This window comes from Esox lucius, chromosome 10, assembly GCF_011004845.1.
Source record: "Esox lucius isolate fEsoLuc1 chromosome 10, fEsoLuc1.pri, whole genome shotgun sequence".
Lineage (NCBI taxonomy): Eukaryota > Metazoa > Chordata > Actinopteri > Esociformes > Esocidae > Esox > Esox lucius.
In genome coordinates this window covers 26,505,131-26,532,429 of record NC_047578.1, presented here as the reverse complement: position 1 = coordinate 26,532,429, position 27,299 = coordinate 26,505,131, and the positions used below count along the sequence as shown (strand labels likewise).

General features: G+C 40.5%; 2 protein-coding genes and 1 non-coding gene across 4 annotated transcripts; 1 reads left to right on the top strand and 2 right to left on the bottom strand.

The window, feature by feature from the left end:
* The first annotated feature begins 319 nt into the window (after positions 1-319).
* Positions 320-21,534, top strand: LOC105027138 (small conductance calcium-activated potassium channel protein 2). 2 transcript variants are annotated; one of them, XM_034294705.1, is made up of 10 exons: positions 320-486; positions 2,983-3,854; positions 4,270-4,365; positions 4,876-5,157; positions 7,558-7,679; positions 8,983-9,124; positions 10,410-10,520; positions 13,620-13,747; positions 20,129-20,198; positions 20,393-21,534. In XM_034294705.1, exons 2-10 carry the CDS (start codon positions 3,042-3,044, stop codon positions 20,618-20,620), a joined length of 1,992 nt encoding a protein of 663 aa, XP_034150596.1. In that variant the 5' UTR covers positions 320-486; positions 2,983-3,041; the 3' UTR covers positions 20,621-21,534. The 2 variants fall into 2 exon arrangements, with proteins under 2 accessions (XP_034150596.1, XP_010897382.5); XM_010899080.5 differs by having other exon boundaries at positions 320-630.
* Positions 21,524-26,230, bottom strand: rps27.1 (ribosomal protein S27). The gene is made up of 4 exons (XM_010899079.3): positions 26,130-26,230; positions 25,363-25,471; positions 25,011-25,121; positions 21,524-21,745 (listed from the first exon to the last, which is right to left on the bottom strand). Exons 1-4 carry the CDS (start codon positions 26,133-26,135, stop codon positions 21,717-21,719), a joined length of 255 nt encoding a protein of 84 aa, XP_010897381.1. The 5' UTR covers positions 26,136-26,230; the 3' UTR covers positions 21,524-21,716.
* Positions 21,936-22,065, bottom strand: LOC114840090. Its single transcript, XR_003782418.1, has one exon. It is a non-coding gene; the product is annotated as a small nucleolar RNA SNORA35 (small nucleolar RNA).
* Positions 26,231-27,299: the final 1,069 nt, after the last annotated feature.

The window sequence follows — 27,299 nt, the reverse complement described above, 5'->3', positions numbered from 1 at the left end:
CATTTTCAGCTTGGAGAGGTCCCATGATCATGCATACCTTGGTTGAAACACAATAAAATAGTAAGGCCTATCGGTTAATAGAACAGTATCTTCTATTCGTCCATTTCCACAAGCACACATACACACAATGAAAAAGAGAAGAAAGAGCTGTCAAACATGATGTCAATTTTCTGTCAGATGACAAAACACTTTGCCATGTATCCAGTGACATGTGAAACGGGGGATCTTACAGTCATAAGCCCAGCTTAAAGAAATACGTCATGATGGACATCACTTAATACTGGGAAATAATTAAATAAAGCAGTCCAGCGGGTTTATACAATGGGAGTTCTTGGACATTTGGTTCATATGCTGCTATGGCTTATAGTTAATGACCTTTCCTTTTGTCCATAGGAAATCTGGATGGTTTGTTCTTTCTGAGCATCAAGAGAGACTGAAAATATTTGAATCTCAATGCAAGTCGTTTTGTCACCTTTTTGTACACAGGTAACATCAAGGATATTACTCATGCTGAATGTTTGTGTTGACTTAAAGGAGATTCACTAAAATACCATTGGACAAATTGAAAAAGACCATTCAACAACAGTGAGATTGAACATTTTATTGAAGGTATTTGAAATACTTGGAGAGGTAAGACTGAGAATAAATGTAATTTGTCAGTAAAACTGGTGATCGAAATGCTTAAATTTTCTTAATTTTACAATACACAATACTTACATGAGGATTTTCAAAAGTAATTGTACAGTGTTTCTTGCATCTGGAACAATGAAGGGCTTCTTTCCAAAATGTATACATGTGTTTTCAGAATTATATACATATATACAATCATAATCCTTTTGTTAGGTTTGACAGTTCTTTGTTGTACAGTCTATGTATTAGTGAAAATCAATGCAGTAAAATGTGATTTTTTTCCTAAATAGCTACATCTGGGATAGTAGTTAGATTGAAAGTTCATCTTAGGATATCAATGCTAGAAAGCCACATATCACAGACAAATACAGTGGGGAGAACAAGTATTTGATACACTTCCGATTTTGCAGGTTTTCCCACTTACAAAGCATGTAAAAGTCTGTAATTTTTGTCATAGGTCATTTTCTGGATTTTTGTTTTAGATTCCGTCACTCACAGTTGATTCAACTGTGAGTGACGGAATCTAAAACAAAAATCCAGAAAATCACATTGTATGATTTTTAAGTCATTAATTTGCATTTTATTGCATGACATAAGTATTTGATACATCAGAAAAGCAGAACTTAATATTTGGTACAGAAACTTTTGTTTGCAATTACAGAGATCATACGTTTCCTGTAGTTCTCGACCAGGTTTGCATACACTCCTCCATACAGACCTTCTCCAGATCCTTCAGGTTTCGGGGCTATCGTTGGGCAATACGGACTTTCAGCTCCCTCCAAAGATTTTCTATTGGGTTCAGGCCTGGAGACTGGTTAGGCCACTCCAGGACCTTGAGAAGCTTCTTACGGAGCCACTCCTTAGTTGCTCTGGCTGTGTGTTTCAGGTCGTTGTATGCTGGAAGACCTAGCCACAACCCATCTTCAATGCTCTTACTGAGGGAAGGAGGTTGTTGGCCAAGATCTTGCGATACATGGCCCCATCCATCCTCCCCTCAACACAGTGCAGTCGTCCTGTCCCCTTTGCAGAAAAGCATCCCTGAAGAATTGTGTTTCCACCTCCATGCTTCACATTTGGGATGGTGTTCTTGGGGTTGTACTCATCCTTCTTCTTCCTCCACACGAGTGGAGTTTTGACCAATAAGCTCTATTTTTGTCTCATCAGACAACATGACCTTTTCCCAAACCTCCTCTGGATCATCCAGATGGTCATTGGCAAACTTCAGACGGGCCTGGACATGTGCTGGCTTGAGCAGGGGGACCTTGCGTGCGCTGCAGGATTTTAAACCATGACGGCGTAGTGTGTTACTAATGGTTTTCTTTGAGACTGTGGTCCCAGCTCTCTTCAGGTCATTGACCAGGTCCTGCCGTGTAGTTCTGGGCTGATCCCTCATCTTCCTCATGATCATTGATGCCCCACGAGGTGAGATCTTGCATGGAGCCCCAGACCGAGGGAGATTGATCATCATATTGAACTTCTTCCATTTTCTAATAATTGCGCCAACAGTTGTTGCCTTCTCACCAAGCTGTTTGCCTATTGTCCTGTAGCCCATCCCAGCCTTGTGCAGGTCTACAATTTTATCAGCTCTCTGGTCTTGGCCATTGTGGTGAGGTTGGAGTCTGTTTGATTGAGTGTGTAGACAGGGGTCTTTTGTACAGGTACAAGGCTGGGAGTTCAAACAGGTGCAGTTAATACAGGTAATGAGTGGAGAACAGGAGGGCTTCTTAAAGAAAAACTAACAGGTCTGTGAGAGATGGAATTCTTACTGGTTGGTAGGTGATCAAATACTTATGTCATGCAATAAAATGCTAATTATTAATTAATTAATTATTTTAAAATCATACAATGTGATTTTCTGGATTTTTTTCCCGATTCCATTTCTCACAGTTGAAGAGTACCTATGATAAAAATGACAGACCTCTACATGCTTTGTAAGTACGAAAACCTGCAAATACTTGTTCTCCCCACTGTAACAGCCTTAATCAATATATATATAAATGGCCCTATGAGCACGCTTTTATAAAAAAATAAACATAACTATATTAATGTATATGTTACTGACAGAATGTAGTATTTATTTTCTTCTGCATTGCAGTATAAATACCAAAATGTTTGTGCTGTAAATTGTATGAATGTCTTCTGTGACTATGAACAGTATAAATGCAAAACCCTAAAGACATATGCTTTCCACAGGTAGGCCTACACTGCATTTAATTCCCCTCAAATGTATTTTACAAGAGAGTTGGTCTTTTCATAAGCTTTTCCTCTCATATATTTTATAAGCTTTTCCTCTCTGTTTTCGCTCCCTCAGCATTCTCTCACTCATGTCTGACTTTCTTTGCCTTTTTTTAGCCCCTCAAACCCCATAAAGTGTTTCAAACACTTAACTCAACACCTGCTACAATACCAAGATGGAGCCCTCGCCCTCTATGAACTTAACAATGAAGGATGGTGATGAGGAAGAGGATCAACGTCCCCTCCTTCCATCAAGAGTGGTTCCTCCTCCACCTGCATTTGGCAACCAGTGTGGGACTAACCACTTATACAAAAAAGGGGGCGATCCCCCAGTGTGGCTTGATGGACCCCAGTCATCCCCCAGCATCCGACTGTACAATGGTCGCCAATATGTTTCACCACGCTCCTCACCCCGAAGTGGGGACAAGGAGAAGAGAGGTGTGAATCAAGCAGGTAATAAACCAAATGCACGGCATAAGGATAGAATTTGGGGGAGTAGAACCAAAAAGGCCAGCCCACAGAGGCGAACGCAAGACTCGACATCTGCTCAGTCACCCTACAGTGGACTCAGCATGTCTCGCATGGACTTAAGGGATACAGAAAGCAGGTCTCCTCTGGATGGAGGTCAATGGCTAGACACCACATCAGTGGATATCCAGGACCGCCAGAGTCTGCCAGAGATCATCATCACAACTAAAGATGACTACCATTCACAGGCCTCAAACCGAACATCAGGCGATGACCAGAATCCCCAGACTAAAGCCAAGAGCACCCATTGTAGAGAGGAAGAGAGCAGAAATGCAGAACAAAAACATGTTCCCCATGTCTGCCCTCACAGGAAGACACAGAATATCGGTCGTAGGCTGGTTCGTCGAAGGGCACTGTTTGAGAGGAGGCAAAAGCTGAATGACTGTGCACTTGCTGTGGGGATGTTTGGAGTGGTTGTCATGGTGACTGAGACAGAGCTCTCATGGAGTGTATATAATAAGGTCAGCACTAGGGACAAGACCTGGGTTTCAACACTTGAAAGAAAATAAATCGAAAAGGCTACTTCGTTTTCTTGAGTCAGCCTGGAGTGCCAATGGGTTAGCAGTTTTGGGACTTTTACATAGGTTTAATTAGCCAGTTGGTTTAAACGAGACACCGTTTTTTCTAGTATTGAAAACCAAGGTCAGCTGGGTAAACATTTGTAGTGATGAATGGGATTCAAATTTAGAGAACAAAAGTGTTTAGATTCAATCTTGAACCCTGACAATGTGCCTTTTAAATTGAATATTCATTTAAAAATGATATCAATTGGTTCAATCAAAAATTACCTTTGAATGTCCTTGCTTAATTCTGAAAATGCATGTATTACTGCTTACTGCTTATGGAAATGACTTTGTCAACTGTGTTCCCATACAGTGCTCCATTTACTCCATGGCTATGAAATCTGTTATCAGCCTGTCCTCGCTCATCCTGCTATGTCTGATCATTTCTTACCACATTTGTGAAGTGCAGGTAAGTCACCTTTCTGACTGGTCTTTAACTAATTACTTAATACTACACTACACTTCACATATGCTCATCATTTTTAAATGGGCAACAAAGATAAACATGATTTTCTTGTGTCTTACGAATCTGTTTTCCCTCTATGAGATTGAACATTGACATTATCACAATCTTCAACAATGATATCTTCACTCATTTTAGGGCTTCTATTCTAGAGTTTTCATTATGAGGTTGTTTAATAAATAAAAAAAGTAAATGTGACAGAGCAGAGAGTACCTTTGTGTTGTACCTCTTGTGAGATTGTAGATGTTATAATAGTCTTCTGTAAATTGGTATACCATGGCCCTTGAAACACAAGGATAGTGGCTGGAACAGAATTAATGGAATGTTTTCAAACAGTGCACCACTGCTTTCAATGTGCTTAATTGCATAACCCTATCTATGCATGATCTTAAATAGCTTTGGATAAAAACATTGTTGCCAATATTCCTCTGCAACCATACGCCCATCCCTTTATAGCTGTATATCCATGACAACGGATCGGAGGATTGGAGAATCGCCATCACAACAGAGCGGCTGACCCTGATTGCCCTCGAGTTATTTGTAGCGGCAGTACACCCATTTCCAGTTGGTCTTCCATTATCATGGCAAGCCATGTCCCCCACGCTGTCTGAGTCGGAGATGGAGATCGTGCTGGCTCTGCCCATGTTCCTGCGACTCTATCTCTTGGGTCGTGCCATGATGCTACACAGTCGTCTCTACACGTCCACTGCCTCGCGCAGCATTGGCGCCCTCAACAAGGTCAGATGTCAACAAAGGTTACCATGCAAATAATATCACCTATCGCTCAAATCTCAGGTGATTTAAAGGAGCAATATGTAGAGTATTTAGCTTTACAATGTAATCTAGTTTTTCACCCAGACGTTTTCTTGTGTGGATACAAAAAGGCTGTCTAAAATGCAGAGTTTCTATTGGATGACAGAAGGGAAAAGACGTACCCTTCCTCTCTTCCATCGTCATTAAGAGATGTGGTCATCTCCTGAAATATATTAATCAACATATTAATTGTCTGATTTGCGGAAATAAAATCCCTCTGTGATTTCCTAGTAGCAAACATTCTAAATGACATAGAATACTTCTGTTCATGAGAAAACAAGCACTTAATAGTTAAGGAATGTTTGTGCTACCTAAATTGAAATATGTAGTTTCTTGTTCTAAAACTATTGGACCAAAACACATGCAGGTGAAGAAGAGTAGGATGGAGAGATGGTTTGAAAGTGACAGCTGCAGCTCACCTACCTGCTACATGGAAAATATATTTTACACATTGCTTCTTTCCTACACTTATGATTTGGACACAGTAGTTGTGATACAACTGATTCTATGCTACAAAGAAGAGTTTGTGTCAACAATGCTTGTGCAATAAACGTTTTCAGACTATCGCAGCAGTATAAGTTACTGTCTCATTGCATCATTGAGGCCAAGTATTTAGAATCCTGGTCATGGCATATCAACAGTGCCTTCGGGTCAAGCAGAGAGCGACAGAAATATGCTTGGCATCCCCAGGGAGGAAAGTTAGAAAGGGGTTGTCTCTTCACCCTCTAATGGCTCTGTCTGGTATGTAGGGCACCTGCAAGCGGTTGTTAGATGGGGAATACTTTCACCTCCATTGTGTGTGTGCCAGTGAAAGTGTTCTGGTTGAGTGAGCAGTCTAAAATGGAGCACAACAGCTTGGTGAGATGTGCACAGGACACATCTAGAACTCAAACACAGCTGTTGTGGAGTTGTGACGATGCAAAGCAATAATCGTTGATTGGACATCATTCAATTGGGAGGGGAGAGAAATGGGATTCAATATTATATAAAATATACATATATAATAAAACGGTCCATTGTATCACAACCATTGTTCTAAATAAGGTGTACCATATACAACCCGGTTTCCAAAAAGTTGGGACGCTGTGTAAAATGCAAATACAAACAAAATGCAATGATGTGCAAATCATTCATCCATATATTTAATTGAAAATAGTACAAAGACAACATGTCAAATGTTGAAACTGAGAAATATTATTGTTTTAGGAAAAATACATGGCCGTTTATAATTTGATGCCAGCAACATGTTTAAAAAATGTTGGGACAGAGGCAACAAAAGACAGAAAAAACAAAACCTGGTGGAAAATCATACAACTGATTAGTTCAATTGGCAACAGATCAGTAACATGATTTGGTATTAAAAGATCGTTCCAAAGAGGAGGGGTCTGTCAGAAGTGAGGATGGGAGGGGTTCACCACTCTGTGTGTGAATGTGCAGGCAAATAGTGCAACAATTTAAGAATAATGACTCTGAATGTAAAATTTTAAAGAGTTTGGGGATCTCATCATCTACGGTACATAACGGTACAGAATCCGGAGAAATCTCTGTATGCAAGAGACCCACTGGAGACACTGCATTAAGAATGGGGAAACATTTCACTTTCAAAACTACAGCAATTGGTCTCCTTAGTTCCCAAACACTTACAGAGTTTTGTTAAAAAAAGAGCTGATGCAACACAGTGGTAAATATGCCCCTATCCCTTTTTTTGAAACATTTTGCTGACATCAAATTCTAAATGGACATGTATTTTTACAAAAACAATAACATTTCTCAGTTTCAACATTTAATATGTATTATTTTCTATTAAATATAGGGTTTAAATGATTTGCACATCATTGGATAATTTTTTTATTAATATTTTACACAGCGTCCCAGTTGTTTTGGAAAAGGGTTTGTACAAAAAGATTCACATTTAAAATATTGTTATTTTATGCTTAATACATTTTGAATATATTTGGAGCATTTGTTTTGAAATTTATTATTTTTCACAATATTTTATGGGACAATTTAAATACATTCTGCTTTGTTACCCACCCTGCCTCCCTTTCCCGCTCGACAATGTTTTCCTGAGTTCTTTCAAAATCCTCTCCTCGTAATCCCCTTCCCTAGCTGTTGCTTTTTTAAACTGATCAAAGTGTTAACCTTGAACTTCCCATTTGGCTTTGTAATGGCAAACAGATGGCAAGATTAATGTTGTGCTGGTGATTTGTGTCGTGTTGTCTTGCTGTGATTTATTGAATTGTGGGTACTGGGCCATTCTCTCCATTCTCACTGTGGATCTCCATTCTCACTATGAATATGAAGATTGTTATTACTCGTATCCAGATCCACTTCAACAGCCGATTTGTGGTCAAAACTCTGATGACCATGTACCCTGGCACTGTGTTGATGGTCTTCAGCGTCTCGCTGTGGCTAGTCGCTGCATGGGGCCTACATGTCTGTGAAAGGTGAGTGGCTGTGGTCCCACATAGCTCAGTTAGTAATGCATTGCATTTGCAACACCAGGGTTTAATTCCCAAAGGAGGCCAATAAGGAAATGGATCAACCATCAAACATGACTAGAAAAGAAATGGGAATCGAAAGACTAGTTAGAGAAATAGGTCATATACAGTACCTTGATATTCACAGCATTTACCGAAAAATACACATGGTCTATAGTGCAGGATGAAATGCTGCAGTGTGCCTTTGAATAAATCCCGCTTCAGTAAAAATGTTAACTTGGACAACTTCTGTATTGACTTGACATTAGGGCTGGGCGATAATTCGATAAATATCGTTATACATTTTTTTAAAGAACTCAATAATAAAAATAACCTAATCTTTAATGTAATCTAACAACATTAACTCCGTAATATACACTGTGAGTCTTCACTCACAGGTGATGCATATAATGTTGATCATCTCCTAACAAGGGCACATGTCAAGGTCTGGGTAGACTAGATGCAAACACTCAGTTCTCGTAGTCAACTTTTTGGGCAGGAGTAAAGACCTGAGTGACTTTGAACAAATTGTTATGACCAGATGACTGGGTCAGAGCATCTCTGAAATGGCAAGGCTCGTGGGGTGCTCCTGGTCAGCAGAGGTGACCAACAGTGGTCTGTGGAGGGACAAAACACAAACCGGCAAGAGGGTGTTGGGCGCCCAAGGCTCATCAATGCGCGAGCGAAGCAAAGGCTATTCCATCTGGTCTGAACCGACAGAAGCTCTACTGTGGCACAGACCTTTTTAATGATAGTTATGGGAGGAATGTGTCATAACAGAGTGCATCGCCCCCTGCTGCATATGGGCACATATAATGGGCACATGAGAGTCAGAACTGGACCTTAGAGCAGGGGAAGATAGCCCGATCTGACGAGTCCTGTTTTCTTTTACATCACGTGGATGGCTGTGTACATGTGGGCCGTTTACCCTAGGAAGTGATGGCACCAGGATGCCTGTGAAGTATATTTTAAGATAGAAATGACAAACTACATATTCAAATAAATATAAGATTATTAATATTGGATCGAAATACATTCTTTAACATGAAGGTTAGTGCATTGGGTCAGTTACAAAAAGGTTGCTGGTTGGAATCCATAAGCTGACATGGTGAAAAGAAATCTGACAAAGTGCCTTTGAGCCAGGTACTTTATCCTAATGGCTTTTGTAAGTAGTGCTGAATAAAGCCGTCCAGACTAAATACAAATGTATATGGTGACAGTTATCAAAACAGATGAGAAGCTGCATCATCATTCCTCTCCTGTCCTATAGACACCACAACTATAAGGACCTGAGCAGTAACTACATGGAGGCCCTGTGGATGGTCTCAGTTACCTTCCTGTCTATTGGCTATGGGGATGTGGTTCCTCACACCTACTGTGGCCGCAGCATCTGTCTGCTCACTGGCATCATGGTAAGCTGTCTGAGCACAATAGGGAAAACACTGTTTTTAAGGGGTTTGGCAGTCATACTCCTTTAGTAATTTGTCTTAATGTTTGGTCTTATAGAATTACAAGAGTTGGAAAGGGGTAAGGGAGAGTCAAAGGACAGTGGGCCAGGTTCAAACCCATGTCAACACATGATACTGTACCGTTGTCAGCACTAGGCCATTCATGACAACAATCTGATGAAATCATTAATGCTCAGAAGTCTGGTTTCTTTATTTCTGATTGGTACTAAGCTAATATATACAATTGTTTAACAGTGGTAACACAGCCATAATTACAAAACTTGTGTCAATGCCCAATTATTTCTGAACCATCATCGCATTCTCTGGGTCCTAGCTTATTTAAGATGGACTGAGGTGAAGTGGAAAACTGTCCTGTGGTCTGACAAACCAAAATGTGAAATCATTTTTTGGAATCATGGACATCGCATCCTCCAGACTATAAAGGAGAGGGACCCTCCGGCTTGTTATCAGAGCACAGTTCAAAAGCCAGCTTCCGTGATGGTATGGGGATGAATTAGTACTCATAGCTTGGGTGACTTGCACATCTGTGAAGGCACAATATATATCGGTGTTAGAGCAACATATGCTTCCATCCAGGCAAGGCCTTGTTTATTTCAGCAAGACAATGTCAAACCAGATTCTGCATGAGTCCCAGCAGCATGGCTTCGTAATGAGTCTGGGTGCTCAACTGGCCTGCGTGCAGTCAAGACCTGTCCCCCATTGAAAACATTTATGAAATGAAAAATACGACAAAGGAGACCCCAAACTATTGAGCAGCTAAAATCCTAAATCAAGCAAGAATGGGAAAACATTTAACTTTTCAAATGGTCGCCTCAGCTCCCAAAAGCTTACAGAGTATTGTTAAAAAAAACAGGAGATGCAACACTGTAATAAACATGACCCTGTCCCAACTTTTTTTAAATGTGCTGCTGGCATCAAAATGTATTTGTCCAAAAACAATAACATTTCTCAGTTTCAACATATTGTATTTGTATTTTCCGTTAAATATGGGGGTAAATCATTTGCACATCATTGCATTCTGTTTTTATTTGCAGTTTATGCAGCGTCCCAACTTTTTGGAAACAGGGTTGTAAAAAAAGAATACTTTAAATCTATTTTTTTACTACTATTTCCTATAAGATTTAGTAAAATGCTAAATACATCATTTGTGTGAAATTTGTTTATTAGTAATGTTGTTTTCCCCCCACAACATACATACACACACACACACACACTAACAAACACACAGGGGGCAGGTTGCACAGTGCTGGTGGTTGCCGTGGTTGCCAGAAAATTGGAGCTGACCAGGGCAGAGAAACACGTCCACAACTTCATGATGGACTCATACTTTACAAAGAGGGTAAAACTCACCTTTGATTCACCTTCATTTATGCAATATTGGCTTTTGGATCGTTGAATTTACATTGTTTGAGATATAGTGTCTATAGAAGGATTAACATCATCCTTTAATGTTTTCTTGTTACTTGCTTTCATGCATTTAAATTAGTTCTGTCAAACGATTAAAATAATTAATTGCGATAAATCGTGTAATTTTCTATAGTTAATCTTGATTAATTGTGTTAATGTGTTCACATTTTGCCCTTAATACATACGGTTAAAAAATAGTGCATTATGTTCAAGACATACTGTTCTTTATTGCAAACTATGGACCGTGCTTTGAATTAAGTAAATGCAAGTTGTCACAGCCCTAAGTTTAGTTCAATATACATACAATATCAGTCCATAACTTATATAACTAAGGGAACACGTAATCCTCACAGTAGAACACCTAGTTAATTAAACTTCTGGGATATCAATCTGTCCAGTTAGGAAGCATAAGTGATTGTAAATCAGTGTCACATGTTTTGGTGCAAATGAAAGTGAAAACAGGTGCCCTGGAGAGGCAACAGCAAGACAACCCCCAAAAAGGGAATGTTTTTTGCAGATGGTGACCACAGACAATTGCTCTCTCCTTATCCTTCCTGACAGATTCTCCTGTAGTTTTGCATTTTGCTAGTGTCATTGTCACTACTAGTAGCACAAGGTAATACCTGCAGCCCATTCAGGTTGCATGTTGCCTCCAGGATGGCGCATGCCTCTCCAGACCATCACTGACCCACCACCAAACCAGTCATGCTGGATGATGTTGCAGGTAGCATAATGTTCACCACGGCATCTCCAGACTCTTTCACGCCTGCCACATGTGCTCAGTGTGAACCTGCTCTCATCTGTGAAGAGAACGGTGCGCCAATGGCGGACCTGCCAATTCTGGTGTTCTCTGGCAAATGCCAATCAGACTGCCCGGTGCTGGGCTGTGAGCACAGGTCCCACTAGAGGACGTCGGGCCCTCATGCCACCCTCATGGAGTCTGTTTCTGACAGTTTGGTCAGAAACATGCACACCAGTAACCCACAGGAGGTCATTTTGTCGGGCTCTTGCAGTGCTCCTCCTGTTCCTCCTCACACGAATGCGCAGATACCGGTCCTGCTGCTGGGCTGATGCCCTTCTACAGCCACGTCGACCCTTCCTAGGTATTTCCTTAATGCTCTTCAGACTGTACTGGGAGACAAAGCAAACCTTGCGACGGCATGTATGGATGTGCCATCCTGGAGGATCTGGACTACCTGTGCAACCTGAATTGGCTGCAGCTACTGCATTATGCTACCAGTAGTGACAAGGACACCACCAAAACACAAAACTAGAGAAGAATCAGTCCGGAAGGATTAGGAGAGAGCAATTGTCTGTGGCCACCAACTGCAAAACCATTCCCTTTTTGGGAGATGTCTTGCGGTTGCCTCTTCAGTGCACCTGTGGTCAATTTCATTTGCACCAAAACAGATTACATTGATTCACAATCGCTTATGCTTCCTGAAATTTGGTCAGAATGGGCCTCTTGCTATCATCTCTAAACTGTCTCCTTACTTTATCATCCACTTTTTCATCATTCAACCACCACTACTTACTCATTGTCCTCACTGATTTTGAAGGCCTTTTTAAAGCCAACCTACACTGTTATTTTTCAATACACTATCCAGCAGAGGTAACCTATATAAAACATCTGAATTTATCCTGAAATCATGTGAGTCACTACCATTTCCCATTTTAAGAATAATGTTTCTCTACTTAAATTGCAAGGAGTTTGGGGATCTCATCATCTACAGTACATAATATCATTAAAAGATTCAGAGAATCTGGAGATATGCAAGGGACAAGGCTGAAAACCAATATTGGATAGTCGTGATCTTTAGGCACTCAGACAGCACTGCATTAAAAACAGACACGATTCTGTGGTGGAAATCACTTCATGGGCTCAGGAACACTTCCGAAAACCATTGTCTGTGAACACAGTTTGTTGCTGCATCCACAAATGCAAATGAAAACTCTACCATTCAAAGAAACCATAAATAAACAACATCCAGAAACGCCAGTGCATTCTCTGGTCTGACTAATCAAAATGTGAGATTTATTTTAGGAATCTTAGACACCACATACTCCTGGCTATGGATAGTGGTATGGATAGTGCCAAAGCCAGCATAAGTGATAGTATGGGGGTGCATTAGTGCACATGGGTGATTTGCACATCTGTGAAGGCACCATAAATGCTGTACAATATATACAGGTTTTGGAGACGCCATCCAGACGTCTTGTCCAGAGAAGGCCTTAATTATTTCAGCAAGACAATGCCAAACCATGTGCTGCACGTATTACAACAGCATGGCTCTGTAGTTAAATAGTCCTGGTGCGAAACTGGCCTGTCTGCAGTCCAGACCTGTCACCTATTTCAACCATAAAGTCTTTGTAAAAAAAAAACTGCTTCTAAAAAGTACTGAATAAAAGGTCTGAATACTTTTGTATATGACATATTACAGTATTTATTTTTCAATAATTTTTTTTATTGGGATTGAGTCCGGTTCTCAATCATATTGAGAATCTTTAGCATTATGACAATTGATGTTCACTAGCGGTGCCCAACCAAGCTGTATTACATAGAGCAAATCAGTCAAGAAGAATGGACCAAAACCACTATGACACTATTTGCAAAGCTGGTGAATACTTACCAAAAAAATGTAAGATGTTACTGCTCAGAAAGTTGGCTCTACCAAATATTCATATGTGGGTGTTGAATACATATGCAAGAAACATATTTCAGTGTATTATTTCTAATTCAGTAAAATGACATTTAGTCTTGGATCTGATTGCTTTTGCAAGGCACTGTGTATAGATACACTGTATATATATATTGCAAGCATTAGTTCACAAAAAGAAACTGTGGGGAGGGAATTTTCTACTTTCCTGTTGCCAAACCTCTGCCTTTGAAAAACTAACAGCCAGTTTTCAGATACAGATTAAACAGTCTGTGATTAAAAATGAATTACCATAAATATAATCCACTGAGCTTGTTTTTTTTTTTGGCCACAAAAATGAAGTGTCAGACGAAAATGCGATTGTTCTTTTCCAGATAAAATATTCAGCTGCAAATGTACTAAGAGAAACATGGATGATCTACAAACACACCAAGCTGGCGAGGGAGAGAGACCACTGTAGAGTACGCATGCACCAAAGGAAGCTACTGCTTGCCATCCACCAGTAAGGAACCAATCTTTGGTATTTAGACAGTGATACATTTATTGTTGTTTTTTTGTCTCTGGATTCCAGCCATTTCAAACTGAAATTATATTAAAACTATTAAGTGAAAGTGCAGACTTGTCAGCTTTAATTGGGGTATTTTCATTCATACTGAATACACCAATACACAATATCGAATAGAAATTCCAGTCTCCCAAAAGTATTTGGACAAATTAAAATGATATCCCATAAAGTATTCATGGTTGTATGTCCTTTGCATGTAATGATAGTCTGAAGACTGCAACCAATAGACATCAGCAGAGGCTATGTACATATCTTCCCTGGTGATACTCTGCCAGGCTTTTGGCTGTCCCGCCACAACAGGAAGACAGCTCCCAATCTGCAAGGTCAGAACTCTCCTTTGTCCAGGCACCCCAATGGTGGAGCCAGCTTCCTCGGTTAGCAGAATGTCTGTTAATTTTCAGAAAACATCTGAAACCTTACTTCTAAGAAATGACAAAAATGTAAATGACTGACAATTTGTGAAAACAAGCCATCCTTTTAGGTTGCCTTCATAAACTAACACTTTTCACACAGCATTGTTCTAAGCCCTGGGCTGAAATCTCCCATAGCCCTGGGCTTAGGAGGCTCTTAGCCCTAGGCTTAGGTGCAGTGTGAAAACGCCTATTTTCGTCTTCGCAGCACAGAATTTTGTTAATAACTTATTAATTGAGTAGAGGTTACTTATTGCTGCTGAATTGTGTGCTCCACCTGTCTTCTTAAACAACATGTAGGTTGCTCTGTATTAGAGAATTTGCATACTGACTTGTTATGGCAGTGTGCTCATGTTTATTGTCGTTCTGCATATTTAAGCACATGTTCTAGGAGTTTAGAGGTATTTGGTAGTATTTTAGGCTGACACCACATTTTTTTCTGACTTCATTGTTCACACTCTTAATGTGGTACATCTCATCTCATCTTCATCCGCTTATCCGTATCGGGTCGCGGGGGCAGCAGCTCCAGCAGGGGACCCCAAACTTCCCTTTCCCGAGCCACATTTGCCAGCTCTGACTGGGGGATCCCAAGGCGTTCCCAGGCCAGTGTCGAAATATAATCTCTCCACCTAGTCCTGGGCCTACCCCGAGGTCTCCTTCCAGCTGGAAGTGCCTGGAACACCTCCCTAGGGAGACGTCCTGGGGGCATCCTTACCAGATGCCCGAACCACCTCAACTGGCTTTGCTTTCAACGCAAAGGAGCAGCAGCTCTACTCCGAGTTCCTCACGGATGGCTGAGCTTCTCACCCTATCCCTAAGGGAGAAGCCAGCCACCCTTCTGAGAAAACCCATTTCAGCCGCTTGTACTTGTTACGCGACCAGGATGGAATCCGCATTGTTTCTCTTCAGTCTGTCTGCCGAACCCTCCTTTCCAGTACCTTTGAGTAGACTTTCCCAGCGAGGCTGAGAAGTGTGATACCCCTGTAATTGGCACACACCCTGTGGTCCCCCTTTTTGAACAGGGGAACCACCACTCCGGTCCGCCACTCCTTAGGCACTTTCCCCGACTTCCACGCAATGTTGAAGAGGCGTGTCATCCAAGACATCCCCTACACACCCAAAGCTTTCAACATTTCGGGACGGATCTCGTCAATCTCTGGAGCTTTGCCACTGTGCAGTTGTTTGACTACCTCAGTGACTTCTGCCATGGAGATTGATGATGCTTCCCCATCAGCCTCCAGCTCTGCCTCCACTATAGAGGGCATGTTAATGGGATTTAGGAGTTCCTCAAAGTGTTCCTTCCATTGCCCAATTACCTCCTCAGTTGAGGTCAACAGTGTCCCATTCTTACTGTACACAGCTTGGATAGTTCCCCGTTTTCCCCTCCTGAGGTGGCGGACGGTTTTCCAGAAACACCTTGGTGCCGACCGAAAGTCCTTCTCCATGGTTTGTTTTGCCTGTTTCACAGCAGAGGTCGCAGCCCTTCAGGTCTGTCGGTACACTGCAACCGTCTCCGGAGTATTCCTTCTTCAGTCGGACGGGCTTCCCTGACCACCGGTGTCCACCAGGGTGTTTGAGGGTTGCCGCCCCTAGATCCACCTAAGACCTTTAGACCACAGCTCCCTGCCCCAGCTTCGGCAATGGAGGTTTTGAACATCGACCACTCAGGTTCAATGCCCCCAACCTCCACAGGGATGCCAGAAAAGCTCAGCTGGAGGTGTGAGTTGAAGATCTTTCGGACAGGGGTCTCCTCCAGACGTTCCCAGTTCACCCACACTACCCGCTTGGGTTTTCCCGGTCTGTCCAGAGTCTTCTCCCACCCCCTGACCCAACTCACCACCAGATGATGATCGGTTGACAGCTCCGCCCCTCTCTTTACCTGAGTGTCCAAAACATGCGGTCTCAGGTCCGATGACACGATCACAAAATCAATCATCGACCTTCGGCCTAGGGTGCCACGTACACTTATGAGCATCCTTATGTTTGAACATGGTGTTCGTTATAGATAATCCATGACTAGCACAGAACTCTAACAACAAACGACCACTCGAGTTCAGATCAGGGAGGCCGTTCCTCCCTATCACGCCTCTTTGGGTGTCTCCATCATTGCCCACGTGTGCGTTGAAGTCCCCCAGCAGAATTATGGAGTCCCCTACTGGAGCCCCATACAGGACTCCATTCAGGGTCTCCAAGAAGGCCAAATACTCCGAACTGCTGCTCGGGGCATATGCACAAACAACAGTCAGAGATTCCCCCCCCACAACCCGTAGGCGTAGGGAGGCGACCCTCTCATCCACTGGGGTAAACTTCAACATAGCGGCACTCAGCCGGGGGCTTGTGAGTATCCCAACCCCCGCCCGGCACCTCACACCCTGGGCAACTCCAGAGAAGAATAAAGTCCATCCCCTATCCAGGAGTACGGTTCCAGAACCAAGACTGTGAGTGGATGTAAGCCCCACCAGATCTAACTGATAGCGCTCCACCTCCCTCACAAGTTTCGGCTCCTACCCCCACAGAGAGGTGACGTTCCACATCCCCAGAGCCAGACCCTGCCGCCCAGGTCTGGTCCGTCGAGGCCCCTGGCCTTCACTGCCACCCATATGGCAGCGCACCCGACCCCAGCGGTTTCTCCCATGAGTGGTGGGCCCATAGGATGGAGAGGGGGGTGCCATGTTGCTTTTTCGGGCTATGCCCGACCGGGCTCCGTGGCAAACCCGGCCACCAGGCGCTCACCGGCGAGCCCTCCCTCTGGGCCTGGCTCCAGACGGGAGCCCGGGCTTCCTCCGGGCAGGGTAACTCCTCCTCTTCCTTGTTTATACATGGAGTATTTTTTGAATAATGTGGTACATATCTAGTTAATTAGTTGCTGTCCTGTTTTTGAGGCTAATTAGTGTTTTGGGACCTTGCTTCCCCACCTCTAGGTTTACTGATGGTAGTGGCGAACACATCCACATCTACCTCCTGGAGAGAGTTCTTGATCTGTCAGGCAGTTGTTGTGGTTGTTTTTACTTTTTTCATTATAATTAGTGTTCTTTAGTGATCCACTGTGGATGTTTTCTTTGGTCTACCTGGTCATTTGCCTTCACTGACCTCACCAATGCTCGCTTTCTTAATATTCTCATCAGTCTCCTCATGTTGCCAGACACCAACAAGACTCCAAATTCAAAGCCTAGAATCAATAATAGACATTGACCAGTTGTGTGCATGCACTAATGATGCCAATAAACACAACCCCCTAATAGGAATCAGCTGTGAAACCATTAAAATGTTGTACCCTAAAATGTATATGTTGTATTTTCTAAATGCATATTATCCTGATACGGATACAAATACATTTAATTAAAGCTGTCAGTCTGCATTTTAAAGAAGCCATTTATACTAATATCCACCATACAAACACAGACAAATGCTAATTTAAATATTATACAGGTTATTGGGGAAAGATGTTATTTCAAAGGGAGTAAATCAAATGTATGTTATGGTTGACCTCACAATCATAGATTTGGGGTCTTCTTGATAATCTTGTATTATTTTATTTTGGTTTGGGCATTGTGCATTGCTAGTGTCAGATACATTGCGATAAAGCTCTAGGAACAACCCAAATAAATATAGGCATCACTTCAATTGATATAGAATGATATAGATCTGAAAAGCCCCTATCTATTGGCCATATTTCTCCTCCAGATAAGCTCTTCATCTAAGTAACAAGCTAGATACTTAGTAGTGGTAAGCTACCCATATGTATATATCCAGTGGCACAAGTATGCAAAAACGTAAACCATGGACACGAACCATATGTTGCATAATGTAAGATACAATTATAAAATAGCTAGCTTGCAATCTAGTTAGCTCTTACAGGATAAACATAGTAAGATCTGTCTGTCCTGCCCCACTACAATAAGACACATTTACAAAAATAATTTGTCACTCAGTTATCATTATACATAAATATTTAGAATTTTAAACCAAATGTTGCTATTTCTTGTATAATTAGCTGCTAATCCTACAACTAGAATCATAAAAACAATGGTTCTGCATATAGATGCTTGAGGAAGTTACCAACTTCTCTTTTAACTCTAAGGACATTCCAAATCCAAATTCAAAACCACAAAATGCACTGTCTGAATGATTTCACTTCTCTCAATCAATGTAGATATTCCACACTGAGAGAAACCATCAGGTTGGTTACAATTCCAGAACCTGTAATACACTCCTAAAGATAGGCCTCAGTTGTGAATGAGACATTGGTCTTAGTTTGGTATCTTATATGAAGATAACATAGAACTCTGGTCATTGGATGTATCCATTTAATCTATGAAACCTACAGTGGATATAAAAAGTCTACACACCCCTGTTAAAATACCAGGTTGTTGTGATGTAAAATAATAAGACAAATAACTTTTTCCACTTTTAATGTGACCTATAATGTGAACAATTCAATTGAAAAACAAACTGAAATCTTCAAGGGGGAAAAATTAAAAATAAAAACCTTACAATAACCTGGTTGCATAAATGTGCACACCCTCTTATAATTGGGGATGTGGCTGTGTTCAGAATTAACCAATCACATTCAAACTCATGTTAAATAGAAGTCATTACACAACTGCCATCATTTAAAGTGACTCTGATCACAAATAAAGTTCAGCTGTTCTAATAGGATTTTCCTGACATTTTCTTAGTTGCATCTCAGAGCAAAAGCCATGGTCTGCAGAGAGCTTCCAAAGCATCAGAGGGATCTCATTGTTGAAAGATATCAGTCAGGAGAAGGGTACAAAATAATTTCCAAAGCATTAGATATACCATGTAACACAGTGAAGACAGTCATCTTCAAGTGGAGAGAATATGGCACAACAGAGACATTACCAAGAACTGGACATCCCTCCAAATTGATGAAAAGATGAGAAGAAAACTGGTCAGGGAGGCTTCCAAGAGGCATACAGCAAGATTAAAGGAACTGCAGGAATTTCTGGCAAGTACTGGCTGTGTGCTACATGTGACAATCTCCTGTATTCTTCATATGAATGGGCTAGGAGTAGGGTGGCAAGACGGAAGCCTTTTCTTACAAAGAAAAACATCCAAGCCCGGCTGAAGTTTGCAAAAACAAACATCAGGTCTCCCAAAAGCACGTGGGAAAATGTGTTATGGTCTGATGAAACCAAGATTGAACTTTTTGACCATAATTCCAAAAAGTATGTTTGGCACAAAAACAACATTGCACATCACCCAAAGAACACCATACCCACAGTGAAGCATGGTGGTGGCAGCATCATGCTTTGAGGCTGTTTTTCTTCAGCTAAAACCGGGGCCTTAGTCAGGGTGGAGGGAATTATGAACAGTTCCAAATACCAGGCAATTTTGGCACAAAACCTTCAGGCGTCCGTTAGAAAGCTGAAGATGAAATTCACCTTTCAGCACGACAACAACCCTAAGCACACATCCAAATTCACAAAAGCATGGCTTCACCAGAAGATTAACGTTTTGGAATGGCCCAGCCAGAGCACAGACCTGAATCCAATTGAACACCTGTGGGGTGATCTGAAGAGCGCTTTTGCAAAGAAGAGTGGGCTAATATCGCCACATCAAGATGTGCCATGCTAATAGACTCCTACCCAAAAAGACTGAGTGCTGTAATAAAATCAAAAGGTGCTACAACAAAGGATTAGTTTACCTATGTAACCAGGTTTTTGTGAGTTTTTTATTTTTCCCCCTCAAAGATTTCAGTTCGTTTTTCAATTGAATTGTTCATGTTATAAGTCACATTAAAGCTGAGAAAAGTTCAGACCTGATTTACCTTCGTTTCATTCTTTTACATCACAAGAACCTGGCATTTTTACATGGTGTGTAGACTTTTTATATCCACTGTAGATATCTCTAAGTGTTAGAAATCTTCCCCCTATGTTCTCCCCAGGCTGCGTGATATTAAGATGGAAAGGAGGAAGCTGGCCGATCAGGCCAACACGCTTGTGGATTTCTGCAAGGTGAGAGATGGGCAAAATCTTGAGCTTTCATCCCATAGTTTCACTCCACTACAGAATTACACAAATTCCAGAAAAGTCACTACTGTTGCAAAAGCCATATACAACCAATACTTTGAAGTTAACGCTGAACCATGTTCTGTTTTTCTGTCGTCATCTAATTCCTCTGCCCATTCTGAATCTCTGTACCCACTTAGATGCAGAATATGATGTATGACATATTGTCAGAGGTGAGTGGATGCAGAAGCGACCTGGAAACCCACATTTACATTCTGCAGCAGAATGTGGAGGAGCTAAGAGAAGGCTTTAGGACCCTGATGCCCCTCCTCTCCAGCACTCTCTCCACACAGAACTCCTCCATCCGTCATCTGCTAAGGGAAAGGGAGCAAGCAGAGACACAGAGCATGGGTGGGCAGGATGGGTAAGACAGATGGGAGGTCTGTTGTGTATAATCAAGGGGGAGGCTAAAGTGTGATAGAGGAGCTAGGGATCAGGATAAAGATAGAATTTAAGACAGGCTAGAATGGAATTAGATTCATTTCAGCAGGAAGTGAGATTCCAGACCATTTTCTGGCTTATGAGAATATAGAAACATTAGTGACATTTAACAGGATTTACTTTTTATCACCTAAAAACACTTAAAGAGGGGGGGAACATTTTAAATAGTGGAATGCAGATGTCAGACATTTTGACATTATTTCCTGAAGAAAAACCCAGTCTTGACTATAATAAAATAATTTTCAGTTGTAGATTGCAATATTTTAAAGCTTTATAATTGTAGTTAACTTCTATTAACTTTTAATTCTTAGGTAAAAGGTAGGTTGGCATTATCTGGTGTGTTCATTAAACAAGATATTTTTTAATGAAAATTGCATATAAACGTACATTCATGTTGGTAATAAATGAAGTTCTATTAATTTCATCACTCCTAAGTGAATGCTAACTGCTAACTATTTGGATGGGTTGTCTTATTTTACGAACTTGAATGTGTGGATTGATTTATGCATCCTACACTCCTTGAGGCACCCTCAGAGTAAGGTCAGAGCAAGTTTTTTACAGAAACCCTAGAGCATTTATTGTTAATTGTCAATCTCAAGGCCAGATTTTCCCAATCAACTCAGGGATTTGGTCACTGGTCAAATGCTGACCACTAGATTAACCAAATCTGGTAACTAAAATGTACCAGTTTATAGTTGCCTATGAACTGGTACATGTCATTTCTTGACATTAAGTGTCACTAGCCTTGAAAACATGCACATAACCTAAATGAAGATTACAACTTAATGTAAATTCCAAGATAAGCAAAAAAGAAAAGTAGGAACCAATTCTTTAGCCAAAACAATATTTTATTGAGGGACACAGTGTTGGAGAGTCCAGTTACAGAGAAGGAATCACATTCAAGAGTTGTGAGAACTGGGCCCACTTGATTCTTGGATGCAGTCACTGCTGTTTTGAGGCTGGTGTCTCTGAAATCAACCGGTTCAACTCCTCCCTCTTACACTGGGAGCATCAGGAGAACAACTAATGCTGCTTCCTCCTGAACGAGCATCCTATTGGAAATAAAAAAAACAGTCAGAAAATGACAATGGCAACAACCTGGTACATCTCACTACAACCTGGAAAATGATAGTAATGGGCAGAACTGCCAAAACAATGGTATGGGAACGTACTGTTCAAATTAAAGCCAGTATACTGCAACTACTTAAAAATAGATGACATAACCGTGACACAATAACATGCATTTGTTCTCAGTCTTCGAAAGGGGGGAGCCAGTGGTCTAGCCCAACTCTTCTGCAAACTGTGGTTTTTCTGGCACTGGAATAAGACATGAAAGCCATGGGGGTGGCAGTCTAGTCACTTGGCAGTGCAGTAATTATATTAAAAATATATAGGTGAATCTTGTATTTAATGTGCCTAGCAAATTGCAGTAAAATAAGCGTGCAAAACGTTATAATGTGCGAAACGTTTTTTATTTTAAATGCTACACCTTATATTTAAAACTAAAAATCTAACGGTTCAAATGCATCTCAATTAAACAATGGTTACTTCAAAACACAGTTCTGTAGTTTGTTCATAATTCACCAATATGGTATAATAGTTGACATCTATATTAATCAATGATTTACAGTGTCTGTAGAAATGACTCATCACTCAATAAATTCCTTTTAAAAACACCTTTCAGTATTATTCATCCATGTTATGACCTACAGGAGTAATCCTGAAAATGAGCACAAATTCTATTCACTTAAATACTTTCAGGATTCTAAGACCACCTTAACAATACTGAAATGGCTGGACAACTACTTTGGAAGGATCAAATAAAAGTTACTTCAGAACATTGTTTAAAAATCACCAACAATGAGTATGAACACAATGCAATTGTGTATAGTGGGATAAAAATAAATATGCAAATACTCAGATTTTTTTTAAATTAAAATTGCATGTGGAATGTTTATATCTGGATACTTTCAGTAGAATCACTATCATAGCTCAAGTAGCCATGACATTTCACATTTGAAAGCAAATGATTTGTTGGCAAATGAACATGTACATTTTCAGGGACCCTTTTAAGCTCTAAAGCGGCACTTCTATAACCAGTGGCAAAAAATTACAGAGTGCATCTTTACATTTTAACATTTGTTTACCTGAAGACATAATCCTGCTACCTGATAAGACTTAGATGAATGCACAAAACTAAAATATTTTGGGAAGCCCATTCTATTCTGTTTTTGAGTTTGTATATGAAAGTACCAAGCTGGTTGTTTTCAGTTATCAGTCTAGGCTAATTCACTAATGCGTAAGAGGTAGGCTGTCACTGATGGCAAATGCACTGAGCAAATATACAGCTGAAAAACTCAGATTAAGCCAAACTCAGAAAGCTGGTATTTGAATCTTCTTATGCTCATTTCAATCGTAACCATACGCAAAAAGTGTTAATATTACTTATGCCATTACGGCCTACTATCAGTCTATTATTACAATCTAGCGGCGTACACTTTGACACCACCAAGATTTTACTATACATTGATGTACAGAGCATATCCAAAGGCCTACCTGTGATTTGTCAGGAATTAAATCCAAATGATCTGCATTGTGGCAGTAAATGGAAAATACTAAAAACATCCTTTGGTTTTCAGATAACTTGAAACATTACTTCACCACACCTCTCAACTTGGTCCAACTAGTAAAAGCACCAAACAAAATTTAAGTAACACCAGAAAATATATAATTTGATTCAATATACTTTCAAATTACACTAATTTGAGATGTATAGATCCTACAATTTTTTTTTTATATTTTGACAGCTGCTTGCTTACCTACACATTATTTTTCCTCTTATGAAACTGCTGATAAGTTAATACAACCAAGTAATCTAACTAAAGGTTTAGGTACCAACTAGATTAAGTTGAGTGAAACTGTGCTTTTCCTTTGTGGCTTAATCTGTCCAACAGTGAAGCCTACATCGCTGGCCTGTGCTCATGGTTCTACAAGATGTTCACTGACATTGTGGTGTTGGTGTGTCTCGGTAGATTTGGTAGTGTGCATAACAAGCAACAATATGATTGACTGGTATAGACATTTTAAGTACGGTTTGTATGCAGTGCTTTACATTTGGCCATGATCAAGTATCTCATATCTATCCCGAAGACATCCAATTGTCCCGTATATCAGGAATGAACGTGCATTCTAGAACTTGCGTTTACTCAATTGAAAACAAGTATTCAACAACACTGTGGTATAATGGTTAGTATTAGGAACAAAAGGGCATATACATGCTTGCATGAAGTGGGAAGATTAAAGTCTGACTTGATTGTGTTTAACTGCTTTCGAAGTCAGACCTTTTTAATCTAATGATTTTAAAAAGCTTGATACCATACCACATTGATACATTTTTCTAACAATTAAAAAAGGTGAAATGTCAGTTGCCACAATACAGCAGACAGGGCTCCAGACTGCAACCAAATAGCCACATTTTGCAAACCTTTTTCTTGGCTTTTGGAGTTTTATTTTTAAATTGGTCACATAAGTTTGACCTAAAAAATATCTACATATATTAAAACCTTAATGATTTGGTCAAATGGCAATGTGAATTAATCTTGTCCAAACTCTACTTATGTCTGTTTCGCAAGTTGCGCTTGTGGCTGAGCCACTCACTATCCCCTCCTCCTGACCAGAGATTAATTGTGACAATAGCATTTGATTTGCACAAGAAACAGGCAAGCAACTACTGTCCGGTACAATGTGCATTTTCAAAATAAAGCAGCAAGAGTGACATAACAAAAGGGCAAACCAAGCAAGCAAGGAAGCAGATCATAGTTGTGGCCTATAGTAATGCTGAAGATGAAGCCATTCACAAAGTCAAAAATTGTACCTCCTCTCAATTGTCACAATGCTAGTACCCTAATCATAGTTGTAAGGGCCAGCAGTTTAAAGAAAATGAATTACTGAATTGATCTTTATGTATGAATGTCTAATGTATAACCATTTTTGGGGATGTGTCCAAATCACATGCTGGTGGCACCAACTGAACGACTGTGCCAGCAGTGGAAAATGTTAGTCGGGAGCCTTACTCTTAATAAAACTCAGCAGACTTATTGTCACTTGTAATTGCAACTCGAAGGTTCCTTCAACTTTGTTCCCATTTGGAACACAGAACTGCCAGTGGCACACAAACATTCCATGAATACAATAAATATTGACAAATTGCTACTACTGTGCATCTTCCACCCAAAAAAGCATATTTTTAAATACTATTGACTGTCCAGGTTGAGTTGTACAACACAAGTGCGCACATGCATTGCTGGGACTACTTACCCTCTGTGAGACGTGCTTTGCCTCCAGTGGGCTGACACAGAACTGTGGAGCAACCCACACACAGTACGACCGTCTGGGCGTGGCTGAACACCGTTGTGATCTTGTAGCATCCTGAAGGAAACCGAAACAGTTACATACTACACTGCATATAAAGACCACCATTACTGCCTGAGGTGTATTCACTAGTATACACAGTAGCAAACAACTAAAACAAGTCCCTATTTCCCCCCATTGGGAATTGAAAACCCAACCCTGGTTTTGCAAGCACCACAATCTACTAATACAACTACAAAGGACCCTGGTGGTTCCTTAGTCAAACTCCTAATTCCGATGAAGGAAAGAGGTGAGTTACCTGGGCACTTAACATCCATGAAGTATGAGTTGGGGCTCTGGACAAGACGCTTCTTCTTGTGGTTCCTCTTCTCGTCCTCAGGGGATGGGTGCAACAAGTCTTTTGCGAGCTGCAAATAGATGACAACGTTTCTTCAGTACATTACATTTAGTTTGAGTTGTTAGGAAAATCGCTTGAAAGGCTGTGCACTTGACATTCAGTAAGCAAACATGTATAGGAATAACAAAAGCAGTATACAACCCTGGCAACCGCACCAGGACAGGGGTATTGGCTCAAAGCCACAGCCACATTTAAATGGAATCACACATCTAATCATATTTGGTAGAAAATCTATTGTTAAAACATCCCAAAAATGTTAAGCAATATTCGACCTAAATGATTGCCCACTAACTGTCATCAAGTAACGTTAAGACTTGACCTATTGGTCCTTGGCACTTCACAGAAATAATTTTCCATTTAAGTACACCCATGTCCCATACTATTTGTCAAATGGGATAGTTAACTCAGGAAGCTATTGCACGTAGCTAAATATTCAGACATCAAGACAATTTCAGATGACTGTCTCCATGTTTGTGATATGTACGCCGCCATCTTGTATTATAATGTGTGAAAGATTGTTAGCAACATGACACTGACTTGAATCGCAGTACTAAAACACACTTCAGTCAGTGCGTGAATTTATTCTGCATTGATTGACTCCATTAACTGCATCGAAAGCCCGCAAATTCATGTTAAATATAGCGATCAGGTTAGGCTCCGTTACTCACAGGCATGTTGGCGAGGAAATAGCCGCTGCCGAAAAGGACGCATTACCGGAAACATGGGGTTCATATTGACGCTGCTTTTGTGTACTGGCAGGAAGTGAGTGGGTTGGATACGTTTGGAAGACATGTTTGTAAGGTTAAAACGTACATTTACGTCATTTAGCATATGCCTGAAGTATTCAACCAAAGGTCCGGGGCCCCTTGGGTGTGTCCGTGGAGCTACAGCAGGTGGTCTCCCAAAAGTATTTATTTAAATTATACATACATGTTTTTAATACTAGCATTATTGCACATTATTTGTTTCTTTTGCTTGAAAATGGGAAAACTGTGGGAATGGGAAAATTAAAAATATTATTACTATACATTACAGAGCTCTCAAAGGCAACTCCACTCCTTTTTTTCAGTGCAACCCTCTAATCAGGGACATATTCAGACCTGGGACCACAGGTGGATGTACTTATATGGGGTAGAACAGACAAACAGCAGGCTTCAGACCTCATAAAGTAAGCTTTGAATACCCTTGCAGTAGAGATTTGTGTTGAAATAACTGTTCCTAAGTGGTGTAGGGAAAGAACAACGCGATTTAGGTTTCTGAACTTAAAATATTACTGCAAATGCCAAATAAATGAGGGAGAGAGGTTCAGAAATAATTATGGTTTTGGAGAGAATTTATGAAATGAAAATGTTTGAAAAAAAACTACAAATATAATATTTAAAACAATTTCTATTTTATTTTAAGATATGACAAAGTGTTTTAATAAATAGTAAAAATATTATATAATGTTTTAAATAGTTACATGGAGTGGTTTTGTTTCAAAACATTATATACACAATACCTTTCAAAAGGTTGGAGTTAGTTGGAAATGTCCTTGTTTTTCAAGAAAACACACATGAAATGAGTTAGAATGGGAAATATAGCAACATTTATAGAAAAGTGTCAATGACAATGTTAGCAATAATGATTTTTAATTGAAATAATTTCTTCTTCTTTGCTTTGTCAAAAAAGCCATCACTTGCAGCAATTACAGCTTTGCAGACCTTTGGCATTCTAGTGGTCAATTTGTTGAGGTACTCTGAAGAGATTTCCCCACATGCTTCCTAAAGCACCTCCCATAAGTTGGATTGTCTTGATGGGCACTTCTTACATACCATATGGTCAAGCTGCTCCCACAA

Bases quoted from the DNA above. Each gene is read 5' to 3' on its own strand.
- LOC105027138 (XM_034294705.1), top strand. From the start codon at position 3,042: ATGGAGCCCTCGCCCTCTATGAACTTAACAATGAAGGATGGTGATGAG. The intron at 4,366-4,875 runs GTAAGTCACCTT...ATCCCTTTATAG, and splicing joins ACCACATTTGTGAAGTGCAG to CTGTATATCCATGACAACGG. The intron at 7,680-8,982 runs GTGAGTGGCTGT...CCTGTCCTATAG, and splicing joins GGCCTACATGTCTGTGAAAG to ACACCACAACTATAAGGACC.
- rps27.1 (XM_010899079.3), bottom strand. The intron at 25,122-25,362 runs GTAACTCACCTC...GGTTTCCTTCAG, and splicing joins CATGGATGTTAAGTGCCCAG to GATGCTACAAGATCACAACG. The intron at 21,746-25,010 runs GTAAGTAGTCCC...TATTTCCAATAG, and splicing joins CAAAGCACGTCTCACAGAGG to GATGCTCGTTCAGGAGGAAG.